The sequence below is a fragment of the Triplophysa rosa genome, linkage group LG14, assembly GCF_024868665.1.
Source record: "Triplophysa rosa linkage group LG14, Trosa_1v2, whole genome shotgun sequence".
NCBI classification, from domain to species: Eukaryota; Metazoa; Chordata; class Actinopteri; order Cypriniformes; family Nemacheilidae; genus Triplophysa; species Triplophysa rosa.
In genome coordinates, this window is record NC_079903.1 from 22,391,059 (window position 1) to 22,408,422 (window position 17,364).

The following is a 17,364-nucleotide window of genomic DNA, read 5'->3' on the forward strand; positions in this document are numbered from 1 at the left end:
GTTTCTATGCGATATATATCCTCGCCTTTATTTTTCTTGGTGTCTAAAAAACCTTAGAAGTAAGATCTGAAACAAAGTTGTTACTCAAGAGAAGTTGACCCCAAAATAATCCTCATCATTTATGCGTCCTCTTGTTGTTTAAGACCTGTATATGTTCTGGAAAACACAAAAGAAGATATTTTGAGAAATGGTTTTGTGTTCGTACAATGGAAGTCAATGGGAGTCAGTATTGTTTGGTTACCAGCATTCTTCAAAATATCTTCTTTTGTCTTCTGCACAAGCAAAAAAAATCATACAGGTTTAAGAGTGAACATACGATGAAGATTTTTCATTTTGGGCGAACTATCCCTTAAATACAGTCCTTTGATATGTTTATTTAAGTCTCTCAAGCTAGAAAAGATCGACCTCTGAGCAATAAAACTGTATTCTGGTAAAGCACACAAGTGTCGGCATGATTCCCTATTGTGAAAGTAGTGTTCGTGTCATGCTGAGTAAAGTTAAGTCTGGCTTTGAAAGCTTAGAGCAATAAGAAGATCAGAGCCTGAAATTGGTCCTGGCCCACCATGAGTTTGCTTGGTTATTTTTGGCTCCGTACATGAAAGGAACACACAAACCCTTGAGTGAATAACCATGTCTAATGGAATAACTCTGTCTAATCAGGTTTATGTTCTTTGTCTGCTTATTTGTTCTGTGTTCAGGAGTCTCCTCAGGTCCAGTCTCCATTGTCTGAATCCATGATCCAGCTGATGAGACGATTAGATCAGCTAAACATGGACATAGAGGAAGCTCTGAGCGCTGGATCCTCGCCCTCTGACACGCCCAACACCGCCCGAAGACACCTAGCCATGATGAATGATGAATCAACACTGCAGGTCATTTGTTTGGCTTTTTCCATTCATAGCCTTTGGTACTTTGATTTAGTTGGAAGTCATTTTTCTGCTGAAAACATCCAGAGACAGATATAATAGTGGATATATCACTGCGCGGCGTCTGTTTATGACATGGTTGCTGTATTCTGTCAAAGACCGGACCAGACTGGTAACATTCAAACAGAAGTCCATTGTTTCGGGAGTCTGGAACTTTCAATGCCTTTTCCAAAAAATGCCCCTATAGATGCAAGCAACATAAACGGCAAGCGTTCACATCCAGAAACAAAAGTGCCTTTTGGTTCCTCATAACAACGATGTCTTGTGCTTCGGGCCTGTTGTTCTGTTTGTCTCTCTGTGTCCATTAGTAATGGTTAGCAGAACGACACGATGAGTCTCATCCCTCACGACAACCATTCCTGGCATCTCCTGTAACTGCTTTTAACCATAGACAAGATCTCCGTTCGCGTGTTGTCTTGGACAAGGTCATCTTTTACGTATAATCTGGAGATCTGTCGTTTTTAGTTATCCTCCAGATGTCCTGTTTGGATATCAACCTTTTTGATGACTTGATCTGTCTGCTTCCGAGCCACTGTACTTTTGGGTTTTTCTCTCTCGGTCATCTCTAGAGGTCATTGTGCCCAGCGTGTCTCGTCCTACGCTAAAAGCTGTTGTGTTGTCATTGCAGAGCAGAGGCGCGGGAGTTAAAAGTCCCCTCGACTGCAACAGCATGGCGAGAAGAACAGACCCCAGGGAAAGAAACGCTCACGAGAGACTCACCAAAGCAGGAACTGCTTCTTACCTCGGGAGGTCTCATGGTAAAAAGATAGAGGTAAGTGTTTAAATTTAATATCTAAGGTAATGCTTGTTTGCTTTATTTTGATATAGTTGATGTCTTTTTTGATGTCCAAATTCAGGAAATGGAAAAAACACTGTACTTTTTAAATGATTCAATACTGTATTGTCAAAGTTGACTAATAATAATGATTATTAGCTCAAAAAGCTCTCAAAAATATGGACATGCAAGGTTTTAGAGGGCAGCAGCGATATTCAACAATGTAAGGTAGCCCCAAAAAGTTATTTACGCACTTTGGCCACATTATGTTTTTGTATAAGATGACAAAATATTTTTATAAAAGTTTCATGAATTTGACTTCATAACTTACTAGTGACGAATGACTTTACAAATCTACAAATCAGTTAAAATATTTGAATGTAATATGCTTGGTTTCTTTAAAAATATATGCTTACTTTAATAACAATATTTTATTTGTCTAATGCAGTGAAGTTTTATGCAAAGTTTGGCCTAAGCGACCTAAAATATTAGAGTATCTTTAAATACAGTTTCAACTATGAAGTATTAGCATAGAAATGTCTGTTTTATTGTTAAGTTTATTATCGGATCTTATGATTCTCTTGGTTTAAAATAAGGGTTCATAAGGACATGCATGTGCACCGTGATACGTTGCTAAGCTTGGCTTTGTGAAGTGTTTTTTGTAATGAATGCGCTATGGGTCAGTGCCTAGGGCATACGCTGATCCCAAGATGAGGTGGAGGACCTGTCTGCTTTAAACAGGCTGAATTAAATCGATTTTCCTTCATTAATTTAAACAGGATTGGATGGGGAATTGAATTAATGAATTCATAGTGACACCAAAGAAAGTCTTTTCGTGGGATGTTTAAGGTCATTGTGAGCGGTTTGGATTTTGGACCGGAGTTGCTAAATTTAATCTTGTTTGAATAGTGACATGGAAAATCTGTCCCTTGGGGAGGGAAACCAATCAGTGACATGCAGTGAAACGGAAGTAGTGAAACAACATTTGATGATTCTTTTCTTTTTATTTAAAGGTGCTTTTTTCAGATTATGTCATTTGACTTCAACCCACGCCAAGAGATATATGTAAAGTAACCTGCGATTTTATATTTCAACCTGCGGAAGAGACACAAAAGTTACAGACTTCTTTTTGAAATGCATATTAGATAAGAAACTTAATTAGAAGTCTTTTGTCTTGTGTTGTTTGGTCTGATTGGTTGTCATATTTGCTCCATTAAAGGAACAGTTCACCCAAAAATGAAAATTCTGTCATCATTTACTCCCCCTCGAGTTGTTCTATATCTGCATAAATGTCATTGTTCCGATGAACACAGAGAAAGATATTTGGAAGAATGCTTGTAACCAAACAGTTCTTGGCCACCATTGACTAGCATAGTAGGAGAAATGACAATGGTAGTCAAAGGTGCCCCAGAACTGTTTGCTTTCATACATTCTTCAAAATATCTTCAACAGAACAAAGACATTTATAAAGCAATTTTTCCTACTATGGAAGTCAATGGTGCTCAAGAACTGTTTGGTTACAAGCATTCTTCCAAATATCTTTCTCTGTGCTCAGCACAACAAAGAAATGTGTAATGGAACAACTTGAGGGGGAGTAAATGAAGAGTTTTCATTTTTGGGTGAACTGTTCCTTTAAAGGTACTGTAAAAATTAGGGCTGTCAACGTTAACGCGTTAACGCATGCGATTAATTTTTTCAAATTAACGCGTGAGAAAATATTTATCGCAATTAACGCAGCATCCGTTTGTTTTGACATCCTTTGTCTAGCGTTACATTATGTAATCACGCTCTTATTCGTGTACAGGCTTTTAAACCACTTAAGCGCGATTTGAAACAGTTGCTTTGACGCGCTCAATGAAGATAGACCGCTTGTAAACTGTGGGACGCGGCAAAACGCAACGCGAGGTCCAGTCTGGTGTGTACAGTCACCTGCTAAGGGCTGCGTCGGTGAATCTCTGTCAGACAGCGCATCCGTGTTAAGTTCTCTTTCGTGCTTGAATGGATAAAACCACACAAGATTATGTCAGAAAGCCCGTTTTGTCTAGTATTTTCGTAAGCACAGACTTCAAAGTGTAAAATAAAATCTTAAAAGAATGCAAAGAGTTGTGAAAATGGGAGTGCGGTGACGGTCAGATCTGCGTACTGAGACAGCTCTTAAAGGGGCCGCGCTCTTAAACGTGCTGCTGTGACTCCTGTCACTAATGTTAATCAAAGAACAAAATAAAAGAAGAAATCAATGTGATTTTGTAGCTTTAATGAGAATTATTCTGCATTTAATTTATAATTTAGCATTAATAAAGACTGTAAAGTGTCCTTCAATTCCTTAAATTAGGGCTGTCAACGTTAACGCGTTAACGCATGCGATTAATTTTTTCAAATTAACGCGTGAGAAAATATTTATCGCAATTAACGCAGCATCCCTTTGTTTTGACATCCTTTGTCTAGCGTTACATTATGTAATCACGCTCTTATTCGTGTACAGGCTTTTAAACCACTTAAGTGCGATTTGAAACAGTTGCTTTGACGCGCTCAATGAAGATAGACCGCTTCTAAACTGTGGGACGCGGCAAATCGCAACGCGAGGTCCAGTCTGGTGTGTACAGTAACGGCTGCGTCGGTGAATCTCTGTCAGACAGCGCATCCGTGTTAAGTTCTCTTTCGTGCTTGAATGGATAAAACCACACAAGATTATGTCAGAAAGCAGAAAGCGGCCCCTTTAAGAGCTGTCTCAGTTCGCAGATCTGACCGTCACCGCGCTCCCATTTTCACAACTCTTTGCATTCATTTAAGATTTTATTTTACACTTTGAAGTCTGTGCTTACGAAAATTTTTTGAATCGATTGACAGCACTAAAATACAGCTTGTTTGTTAAGGATAGGTAAAGAATTCAGTTGTACATGTCTAGTAAACATTTGTGGTTTGTTTTCGATCGAGTGTTTACAGGGGCTCTGTGTGTCCCGCTGTTTAGAGAAAGTGCAGAGAGACCTGACAACCAACCAATTTATGAGTTTGGGGTTTGTGTAGATACTGAGGAATGTTCCACTGTTCCGTCATCCTGCAAAACCATCTTCAACCATCTTTGTCCGCATTCTTCGATGAAGCATTGAGCTTTGAGCAAAGATAGAGAAAACAAACACTCCGCAGTTCTTCCTTTACCTCACCTGAACGTGTTTCGTTTCAAAGACATGGACTCCCTCGCATTGTTCCCAAGACAGTATCCGATGAGCAGCGGCGGGTTTAAATGAGCACAATATCTGTGGGAATTCGGCTGGTTTCCGTCCGGTTGGAGATCTGGGCCAGATGTGTTTGCTTAATCTCCACATAGTTGAAGCGGTTGTTGAGCTTGGTTCGCTTTGTGGGAACCCTGGGAGGTGAGACGGGACGTATGTGCTGGTGCGTATGTGTCTGAGAGCGCAGGAGAGACGTTAAAGAGGATAATTGGATTGGAGGAGGTAATAGAATGATTTGGCTTTGTGCACTTTGACAAAATGAAGTCTTGAGGTTGTTCGGAGAAGATTAGCGGGTCGAAAGCTTCAGTGGCATGTTGAGGCCTTCAGCTGTCTGGAATGAATGTAGGCTACCTTCTTGTAGGTAAAAAATCCCAAACCTTGGTGTTTTACCAACTGTCGTCTATTGTTCGTGTAATTTGCTTTGGCCCAGCTCACCTTTTGTTGCTGTTGTCATGAAGTCATGAGTGAGGTTCACACACATACAGCCGAGGATATTTTGAGAAACGTCTCAGTGGTTTTGTGTCCATACAATGGAAGTCAATGGGGTTTAATGTTGTTTGGTTACCATCGTTCTTCAAAATATCTGCAGAAGAAAGTCACACAGGTGTGGAATGAAATGAGGGCGAGTAAATTATATAAATAAAACATCTTTTCTTGAACTATCCCTTCAGCCATCATGAGTGAATGACTGGAGTTGTTGGTGAGCTGTGGGAACTTCTCCATCCATCTGTGTGGAGGGTCCACATCAGCTCCCCGCGGGGTCCTCGGTTGAGGCTCTGTAAGATGAAGATAGATTACGAGGCCAAGTGCAACTCAGGAGGCCAGAATTTGTTCTGCTTCAGTAGAGGTTAATCTTAAGCTTGAGACGGTGGCTGAGGAGCGCCCCTGACAAGTGTCAAAATACGGCTGGGTTAAGACGGCTTTTATTGCTCTTTTATTTTTCTTTGACCTTTTTCATCCCCAGTTCCATGTGAATCTTTTTGCACCAAATCTAAAGGGATATTTCACACAGAATTTTTATTATTATTATCATATCATATTGTTCCAAGCCTGTGTTTTCTGTCTGTGGTGCTCCAACAAGTGTGAACTATTAAAGGGACAGTTCACCAAAAAATTAAATTTGTTGTTTCAAACTTGTATGACTTTCTTTCTTCTGCAGAACAAAAGATGATATTTTAAAGAATTCTGGCAACCGAACAACTGCAGTACCCATTCACTTGCAGTGTCCATACAATAGAAGTCAATGGGTACCGCCGTTGTTTGGTTACCAACATTCTTCAAAATATCTTCTTGTATGTTCTACAGAAGAAAGAAAGTCATACAGGTTTGAAATGACATGAGGATGAGTAAATGATGACAGAATTTTCACTTTTCTTTGAACTATACCTTTAAGCCTATGGAGCACATAGTAATTTAGCCATATTAAACTTGACCTATATATTCTGAACCCAAGCATTCGATACACACACATTTACACACGAATGCATAGTATCAAATGAATGTTTGTATCTTTCAGCACCCTTAGACATGATAGGCGCTTTGGCATTGAGCCTAGAAGCTGAACAGACCTCAATGCAGGTTTTAACATATACTAAACACTCAGAAGCAGAAACATGAACTTCTCTGAGCTTCCTTTAAATGCAGTTATTCTAGGATAGATCTGATCCTACATTATCCTTCTTTACAAATCATCTTTCGTTTTCTTTGAGAGAAATAATCAGCACTGCGTGTTTGGTTCTTTCCCCAAATCCTTCTTTACAGAAATCCGGCACGTGCTTGTGGCGCACTTCGCGATGGCATTTGTTCTATACGTTTGTGGGGAGGTACGTACGCACAGGCCCCAGTTATTGAACACACAAGCTACATCACATAAATCTCGCCATGACAGTGAAATATTCCTCGCTTTCTCCTGTTTCCTAACTGCAAGACTGTTTCTGTCATAACACGACCGAGACCTTGTGTCATTGTGTAACTGCAGTTCTTTGACATCCAATGCAGCTGCCCATCTCAACTTGCAAGACGGGTGTTCCAAGGCCTGATGCCCCAAGCAGACCTTCCATCACAGGAACGAATGCGTAGAACAACAGAGCCAAGCGAGAAAGAAGCTAAAGTCTGATGGATAACGCAGAGACGAGATGGAACACATCCCAGCGGGTTGAGAGAAGCTAAAGGGGAAGCTAAATATAGCTAAATCGTCCTGCTGTGGGGGGTTTCGTGGAATGCGAGATGGATGAGGTTTTGCTCTCGGGACCACATCTGGCCCGCCTGAGCCCTCTGGGGTCACTTTGAAGTGGATGCCGAGGGGCTTTTTGTCTGCATTAGTGTGCATAATTTTTGTCTTTTTTCTGTGGCTTTTGTCTTATGTTCGCGGTCATTTTACACCCTAAAATTCTTTCTCAGCCTTTGTTTTCATTTCTCATTTTTGTCTTTTATTTAAACATATTCTGTGCTCACCTTCAAAATGAACATTCGGTCATCATTAACATCATTTGATTTTCTTTCTTCTGCAAAACACACAAGAAGATATTTTGAAAAATGTTGGTAACCAAAAACCGTTGGTCGCCGTTGACTTCTATTGTATGGACACATAACCAAATTCAAGTCAATGGGGACCAATGGTTTTCTGTTACCAACATTTTTCACATTTATTTTTGTTTGTTCTGCAGAAGAAAGAAAGTCATACAGGTTTGAAATGACAAGAGGGCATGTAAATAATGACAGAATTTTCCTTTTGAAGGTAAACTATCCCTTTAAAGGGGTGGTTTTCAGCACTCAATCCCTCTACATGGAACATGTATGTAATATAAGTCATGTTTTTGTCAATCTCTTCAGCAGTGAATATTATGATAAAAGTTATTCGTGCATGCCAAACAAAACCGATAAAAATGAATTGCAGGGGAATCCCAGACACACAGTAATATTTCATGAACTTCAGGAGCTGTTTTATTTAACTGTCAGGGTTGGGAGCCGAGAGAGAGAAAACCCAAGCGCAGGCAGCAGTAGTGAACACACACAATCTTTATTCTAAAATAAAAACCCGCGATGGGGAAAAAGACAAAAGAACTGAGGTAAACTTTAAAACAAAAACTTCCCACGATGGGGCAAAACAAAGAAACAGGATTAAACAAAACAAACTATCAAACGACTAAGACAAGAATAAGTAATACACACGACGTAAGACAAGGGAATCCAACAGGGCAAGGTAATCCAAAAGGCAACAGCAAACATCCAATGCAAGAGACAAGGCGACATAGCAAACATAGCAAAACATAGCAAAACGAACGAGCACAGGACAGCAGACATAAGGGCATTAAATAGGGGAACTTACAAAGGATAATTAACAAGGGACAGGTGTCGGGAATGAAACACTAATGGAACGAGAGGGGCGGGGCCAAAGACGAGACCGGCGAGAGCGCATGTTATGTCAAAACAAACAATAACATGCCTCTCTCCACACAAAACATGAGGCTCTGTCATGATCCTGCCACTAGACCAAGAAAGACATGACATGATGAGGCAGAATCATGACAGAACCCCCCCCCCCCTTAATGAACGCCCCCTGGCATTCACCAAGGGGCAGACTAACGTGACAAGACAGACTGGTAACAGACAACATCCAACAAAACATAGTAAATAATAACAAGGGCAGACAAGAATACATCACAATTGGGTTGGGGTGACATAAAAAAAATAAAAAAAGGGAGGGGGGGTGGGGGAACACAAGAGTTAATGGAAGGAAGTCCAGAAGGGATGGGACAGGGTGGGACAGTCTTAGTCCGGGGCAGTGGTGTAAAGTATTGGAGTAAATGTACTTAGTTACTTTACTTAAGTATCTTTTTGGCTACTTTGTAGTTGTACTGAGTAGTAAAGATATTAGCAATTTTTACTCTCTACTTAACTACATTTTTGAACAAGTATATGTACTCTTTACTCCACTACATTTGTAATGACTAATGCAGTTACACATTACATTTTGCATGGCACCTATCTTATAATTAATATTGCCATTCACAGGGCATTGAAGGTACTACAATCTTGTGGATTTTGCTCTAACTTACAAAAACTTGTCAACATGGCTTCTTTATATGAATATGAGTGCAGTATCAGGTAGATGTCAATCGCTGGCGGTTTACACACGGTTAGCCCTTACCCGCTATTTCTACAGTAATATATTGGCAACACTGTTGCCAGCTAGTTACTGTAGGTCACACATCTACAAAAGCTCTTATTTTTAAAACTAACTCTTCCTAAATGTGCTCTAAACATGTTTGCTCAAAATTTGACCATGTGGTGGGACTATTGCCATGAAGTGATGTAAACCAGTAAAGAGAATGTATAGTATTTCAATTTTCAAAAGTGCTCTCACACTATATAGACAAAATATTAACCTATAGAATGAGTCGGACACAGAGAAATGAACAATTCACATATGAATCTCAACAATGGTGACAATCAACTGAACAGCTTCATGCTGCAATGCATGCTGGGTACATAGTACAAAACTCATTCATGATTGTTTGTCACCATTGATGAGGTTTGTATGTCAAGTGTCTAACTGTGTCTCAATTGCAAAGAAAGATTTTCTGACAGAGATCTTTCCATTATAACATGTAATCACTTTACCAAACATATCTTAATAAATCTTAAATGCTATATTATTATTATTTAATGATTGAATTCTTTCAGATGTATCTTCAGTTACTAAGCAAACATAAAGTTGCGGTTCCTGTAAAGTCCCTTTCAGTGTTATTGTATAAGTGTACATTTTAAAGCTACAAGAAAGTCAAAGAGTCCAACCAAAGCAAACACTGATCGCCATAATGGTGACTTAAAACATAATTGAACCACTATGAACTAGAGTTAAATCTCAATAAGATCTTACACAGATGACAGAAATAAAGTGAAAGTGGTGTCTGTAATATGTGAAGATGTTATTGATGTTTGTGTTTAATTCTCCTCTGGTGAAATCTTGACAGATTTATTGTGTTCATCTGTTATTTACACGTGTTCATCTAAGACTGTGTGACTTAAGTGCGTTAATAGATTCTTTATAATGAATCTTCAAACAGCCATTGCAGTAGTTTACTGTAAAACACCTACAGTAACTAGCAGGCAACAGTGTTGCCAATACAGTATATGACTGTAGAAATGGCAGGTAAGGGCTAACAGTGTATGTGAAATGAGGACATGACTGCAGCTGGCCATGAGGCCCAAACCAGCATGTCCAGTGCAAAAAGGCTTTGACTTTTTGATTTTACTTAACATTACTTTATTTATCCGTTATATTGAAGACACCTTTTTGAAGGAGTTTGGTTTACTTTTGAGCACTTGAGCTTAAATGAGACTTAGGGTGTTTGTAATGACGTAGGTTATGTTGTCGGCCATGATTTGTTGCAATTTTGAGGTGTTCAGTCTTATTATGATTTAAGAAAATAAATGCGATTGCTCTCCTCACAAATCGACTGTTTCTAGTTTTTCCACTGACATGTTGAGGACTAGTGCTTCTTTGAGCCTACATTCAGTATGAGTAAAATACTCAAGTACTGTTCAAATCAGATACTCGAAGACTTTTACTCAAGTCGTTTTGGAATTGGTGACTTGTAACTTGTAATGGAGTAATTTTCACTGCAAGGTATCTGTACTTTTACTTAAGTATGGTTTTCAGGTACTCTTTACACCTCTGGTCCGGGGGGTCTTGACAGGGGAAGGGGCAGGCTTGGCTGCCGGCTGGGATGCCGGCTGGACAGGACAGGGTGCCGGTTAGACCATCGGCTGAATCGCCGGCTGAATCGCTGGCTGGATTGTGTTCCAAAATCTCCAACAGCTCGTAATTCAGTGTGATCTTGCTCAGTCCGTGTTGTGCTTTGTGTTGCTGCTGGAAATTACAGCATCTGTTTTCCTTTTGCAGCATTTTGAATTGTATCTAATTCCAAGCCAGTGCGACGTAACTCACTCGCTCGCTCGCTTACTTTTCCTGACTTTCCCCTCAGGTGCTGTTATTTCACGTCTGCCCATCAATCCGTCTATTTTGACTGACTTAGAAACAATCTTGTACTTTTGTCAGCCTTCATCATTCAACCAGTGGATTCTTCAGTTCCAAGAAAATGACATGAGTCCCAGGAAGGTGCTCATTAGTATGAAGACCACAACTGTCAAAACAACTTCCCACTTCCTTCATTGTTCCTTATAACTGTGTCTGTTTTTTTGTGTTTGATAGTGTCTTTTCTTGTATTTACTCTGTTGTGTTTGTTTTTTCTTTAATTGATGTGAACGTCTTTGCCTTGACTTTCATGTTTGGAGCATGTTGTCAGATTGATTGACAGCTGTATGGAGATATCAAGCCTGTACCTTTACAATTAGATCTGTTGTTTGTGTGGCAGGTTCTTCCTTAAGCCGGTCATCATTCATTGGCCTTTAATTACATGTCATGTAACCATCTCTTGTGTCGGTGACAATTAGCTTTAAAACGCAGTAGGGCTTTACACGTACACGCTTACACGAACACGCACTCCTGAATACACACTAATCCTCTGCAAAATAGTTTTGAAAGACACGTTCCGGTGAGTCTTGTCCGAAATAACATGTAATATACATTCCTTCAAACAGTGTCGCTGTGCGGTATTTCACACGCTATTTAAGCCGCTTCATGTGGGTAACGCCTACATTTGTACCTGCTTTTGAACATTGTAACTGTTTGAGATGCGTTCTAAAAATTCAACCCCTCGTTGTAAAATATCACATCCTATAAGGAACTATGACATCATCTGTTTTCTCAACTCTCTGCTTTTTTTAGACTGAGAGCCAGGACGTATTTTCAGCTATGGGGGTGTTACACTAGTGTATCATTTATGTTTTGTTGGTTGCTGTGATGCACTTACAATCCAGACAACACATCTGCTTGTTTATGCAAAATGCTTTTAATGTTTTGAAACCCAGAAAACACTTTTACACTGTTGTAGTGTTTTTTGGTGGTCTGCTACCTCGATTTATGTATAACTTTATGTTTCTAAGTTAATTATAATAAAATAAAAATAAAAACATATATATATATATATATATATATACAGTATATGTATATACAGTATATAGATTATAATGAATTTATATTATGTATATATATATTACATTATATTTATTTAAAATATTATTTAGAATACACATATATGTTTATACAATTTATAAGTTTATATAATTAAAATATTTATAAATTAATGTAATATACATACTTATTATAATTATATTAAAGTTCATTTTTAAACGATAAAACTATGTGACTACCGTCTTTGAGGAAGATCTTAAACAATTCCTGGATTTAATTACATATACGTTTAGATAATTAATAATAATAATATTTTATATTACATAATCATAAAATATATGTTAAATAATATCTATTATATATTATTAATGTGAAATAAATTACATTTCATGTCATTAGATTAAGGTCACAAAATAATTTTCATATGAAATATTTATACAGCCAGATCACATCTATTTATATGTACATTTACAGTATGGGAATTGCAGCAGTATCAAATCTTTATATTTATATAAATTTATAACATTTTTGCATAGTGTCCATTGACTTACATGGTCTTAGAGGTATTACAAAACGATGTATCTACACGTCCAAGGCCAAAAATGAATGACTGCATTTCAGAATGGAATGTTTACATTCTCATAAACCAATTCCCAGTTGAATGATACCTGAGCACAGCAGCCATAAGGTGAAACTGGAAACGGCTCAGATTGAGTGTTGGGCATGACCCTCATTGTAAACAAGTAGCACTTGGTCAAGATTACTGTAAATCACATTGACCCAGGTCAGCGTACCATTCAGAAGATATGTGGGAAGAAATCCAGTGGTCAGGTGTTGATTTCATCTACTGAGACAGGAGAAATATGTTAGAGTGTCTTATATGATACTGGTACTGTTAAACTGTGTGTTAACAGATTTTGTTCTGTTTTCAGATGTCCATCAAGAAGAGGTCTGGAGCGGCGGGTGAGCACACTTGTTCATTTGTTTATATTAGCAATAAGAAATGTTTTGATCAGATAGGAATAGTCATGATCTCATTGAATCTCTTGGTGTAAAAAGAGTGTTTCTGTAGTTATTGGTCTATAGAAATGCACATATGTGTATTTGTTTTGTTTTGGATACAACATTCGTCACACTTGTCTCTCAAATCTACAGCACAGATAATAATATCACATCACACATATATGTTATGATCAGTTAAACGATGTTCACTATTTAAAGTTGCTTGTTGTGGAACAGTGAAATGTTCGAAAGGGAGGCTGAATTTCTCCCAATTGCAGTAATTGTTACTAAATCAAACTAAGGAGGAACTGAAACTCATTTGTAGAAGTGTGTAAGTTATATTTTGGGGCTTTTTAGTGAGAGACAGAAGTAATGAGGAGAAGTTTGTACATTTACAGGAGAGAAATTGGCAATGATAAGCTGTCGTAAAACAACACTGATTTCCAAACTGAATTATGTTGGTGAAAGTATTTTCGTAGTGTTGCAGTCTGCGGGGTGTAAATGAATGACTGTCCCAGTATGAAAGTGACAGACACTGACAGGTGCTCTGCTGTTCTCGTCTGGAGAATGGGGGTTCATAGACCCTTGTTTATAGTCAGACCTATTTCTGTGTGCTGGCTTGGTGTGGGACCCAAATTAGGGGGGCAGGCCGGAGCATTTTTACTGTTATGCTGAGGGGAAATATTTGGCTTGGCTTGATGTGGCCAGGGGGCAGCTGGAATACATTGAGGCAATGCTGAGGGATTCCAATTTGAGCTCAGGTTGCTTTCCCACATGAGGCTGGGATTTATGGGTTACACCACGAGTTGTTTTTTTATTTTATTGTAGTGTTATTTTGAATTATATTTAGCTTTTATTTATGTATTTTATTTATGTTATTTGTAGTTTAATTTTTAATCATTTTGCTATTTTATTCTTCTTCTTTTTAAAATTATTTTATAGGTCTAATGTATTTTTAATTGTATTTTTAATTTTCAATTTTATAATTTATAATAATTACTCTTAATTGCTAAATGTTTTTTTAGTGTTTTTTAAATAGTATTTAAACATTTATTTGATGTATATTTTATTTGATGTCAATTAACAGAATTGTTTTTATATCATCTTTTAGTTTTAGTTAACAAAAATTCCCCTGACCACACAAATTGACACAACTTGAGCATGTTTTATTTCTTTCGTTTTTAAGGATCTAAAAAAATGAAATACAAGTAAAATAATCATAAACTCTTTCCAAGCATACTGTATGTGGCCCTGGTTTGCAGTCACTGCTGTGCATTCAAGTTTTATTCAAGATTTATTTGATCTGACCTTTCCAAACCACATTTGAAATCAGATCTGTCCTCCCTGCGTATGACCGTCACTTTCATTCAATCCAACAACTATCCATGTGTCTTCAATTGAATATCCATGATGACAGTAATAACTTTGATGACGCTATAAAAGAAAAGCGTAAAGGGCACATGTGGTGTTGTATTTTTACTGCAGGGAGGTAGAGACAGTATGATGTCACCCACTGTTGGGCCAGATGGCCCCGGCTCCTTAGTACATAAACACAACTCATTACAGTGATGACCACCAGAATGACTCTCTCCCAGACCTCAGACTGTAGAGCGTTTAATGATCACATCTAAAATGAAAACCTGTTATTTCATTCAAATCACTGCATATGGAATTGGTTAAAGTTGTGTGTTATGCTATTGATTATGTTTAACATTTAAGTTAGTGATGGGGTAAATACATTCTTAGTCTTTGTCTGAGACCTTTTATAAAGAAACCTAGTGGTTGATGCCACACAAATCCAGTCCAATCAAAGAGGAATATTGTTGTAGATTAGACACAGACGTAATCAGAGATCCCGGAGAGAAGAAAAAAGAGGTGTCGCCACTGTTTGGGTGTCCTGCTGATATGAAGTGCACCACATTGTGAGCCACCTGTTTCACTCGTTTAATGTTTATAAAACATAGTCCTATTGTTTGACAGCAAAAAAATTACAATAGCGTTTTCCTGCAGAACTTGCGCTCTCAGACACCAGCACATCCACCCCCACGTTTCCCTCCCTAAAATTATTTCATTATATTTTTTATTTATTTTTTATTGTAATTATTTATTATTTTTGCTGTTTTTATTCATCACAGAACTGTAATAAATTTCATACTTTAGCATTCAAGAAGTCTATGTACGTTTTAATATTTGTAACAGCAAAATTAATTATACACAATAGAAGAGACTGTCAGGTCTAAACAACAACACAAAATTACTTTTGAAATGATAGTTTAATAAAAAAAAACATTCTTAATATGATGCACATTTTATACTTGTATTTATTATGAACCTGTAACGAGACCTTTTTTTTCAATCTTTAATGGAATTAAATAAAGTGGTACTATAGATAAAATGATGGAAATACATACAAGTAACAATAAATAATTCATTTAAAGAATAATTAATATAAATAATGTCTTAACACTCCAAAAACAGTTTAAAAATGCAAAGACATTGCCACATTATTGGAACATTATTTGTTCTTCTGACAGATGCATTAACATAAACTTGTTAAAGGAACATATGCAAAGTAAAGACATAGCTGAAGAGTTCCAGACAGAGGATCTGTTCAGTTCAGCTTTCTCTGATTTGTCCACTTTAGCAACAGCTTGGTCTTCCATGCAGAGTATTGAAGGTAGCTAAGAGAACCAAGCAGCATACTTGATTATTCCAAACAACACTTGCTGGCTGTGCTCACATTTCTCATCGATTGGTTCTGTGAAAAAAGCACACTAGGCTCATGAAAACAACAAATTGTAATAAAAAACAAAAAACATATGCATAATACCATTTCATTAATGTTATTATGAACAAAACATTGAAGCAACTATTACTCTGTTGCTACTCTCTAACAAACCATAGTGTATAGTGTACCTTGTACCCATTGTACCTTTTGTGATTTGAGCAGTGGATTCTCCAGCACTAGATGCTATGCATCTAAATGACCATCATTTGCCTAAAAATAAAAAATAAATAAAATACAAACAAATAATACTACAGTTTCAGTAATATATTACACTTAAGTCTTTGTTTACTTAACATTTAAAGAGAATTATCATTTTTAGTATGCAGTATATACCCATCACACAGTACATATCAGTGAAGGTAATTCATGAACTATTTAAACGGCAGTGATTCTTAAACGACATTGGAATTTGGAAGTAGTCCTCCATCCGACAAGTGCGTTCAGTCAAGTGTGAGTGATGTCGGAGGAGGCGGAGACTGCAGAGGAAGCGCTGGTGTCTGGGAGTGTAATTCTGCAGCCTGACCCTTCTCAAAATGTAGGAAAAATGAACATAAATCTCTCTTATACTCTTTTATATTGTAAATATAAATATTAATAATATAAAGTAATATATTATTAACCGTTTTCTACATTTTTGCTGTCAGAATCTGTATCCTAACCATGAGTTTTTATTGTTATATTGTTTTGTATTTTTCCTTTTTGGGGTTAACTATTCCTTTAAATCTTTCTCTCTTTGTTACAATAACTACAAATACTACAATTTAACAAAAAACTGCAATTGTTTTAGTAAATAATGACTAAAGCAACTGAACAATATTGCTTCAGATCACTTCTGGTTGAATATTGATTACTTTTATGAAGCTTTGTGGTACTTTGATGTCCTTTTTGGACTCTGACATACATTGGTCACCTTCCACTATTTCGCGTAAGTGGAAAGCAATACTAATATTCTCTAAAACATATACTTTTGTGGAAAAAAATGTGATTACATGTAAATCAACAAGGACAGAATTGTAATTTGGTTGTGCTGTCCCATCGCTTAGTGCTCTCTTTAGCTCAAACCATATTTCAGTGCAATGCTTCCGTTTAATGCTGAACAGTTTCAGATTGAGCCAAGACCCAAGAGTGACAATTTTGAGACCGTGGAACCAAGTTCCTGTCTATAATGACCACTTTGACGCACCCACCGGCCCGCAGGGTCCAATAAACAAAAGTATCACTGCGCCTCGTAAAAGACCATTAGCTCTGATGCAAACCATGCAGCGCCAGACCCCTGTGAAGAACTCGAGAACAAACAGAACCCTGTTCGCTTTTTGGATTCCCTGATACTACAGAAATTGCACATCTTCTGGTGAACCAACCCACCCCCCTGATGATGGTTTGATTTTCAGTTATTCAAAGAAACGTTTTTATCTGTGTCTAGACATGGCAGTTATCCATTGAGAGGTGCCTTTTATGAGCAGACGTACATTAATAATCCAGTCCTTGTGCTTTATGACTAAAGGATCACCAGAGCCAACATGACTTAGAAACAGCATCAGGGAAGACATACAGTATGGAAAAATACTCGACGCCTCTGACCCGCTTCCTTTTTTTCAGCTGTT

General features: G+C 37.6%; 1 protein-coding gene across 4 annotated transcripts in view; it reads left to right on the plus strand.

Annotated features, from left to right (window-relative positions):
• The window catches only part of stard13b (StAR-related lipid transfer (START) domain containing 13b), a 77,492-nt gene that overhangs the window by 11,780 nt on the left and 48,348 nt on the right, over nt 1–17,364 (plus strand). For 2 of the 4 annotated variants that reach the window (XM_057350848.1, XM_057350849.1), the window contains exons 5-7: nt 699–872; nt 1,555–1,698; nt 12,903–12,933. In XM_057350848.1, the coding sequence (XP_057206831.1) occupies nt 699–872; nt 1,555–1,698; nt 12,903–12,933 (349 nt within the window). Of the gene's footprint in view, nt 1–698; nt 873–1,059; nt 1,461–1,554; nt 1,699–12,902; nt 12,934–17,364 lie in introns of those variants that run through there. The other 2 variants (XM_057350851.1, XM_057350853.1) reach the window with 2 other exon arrangements.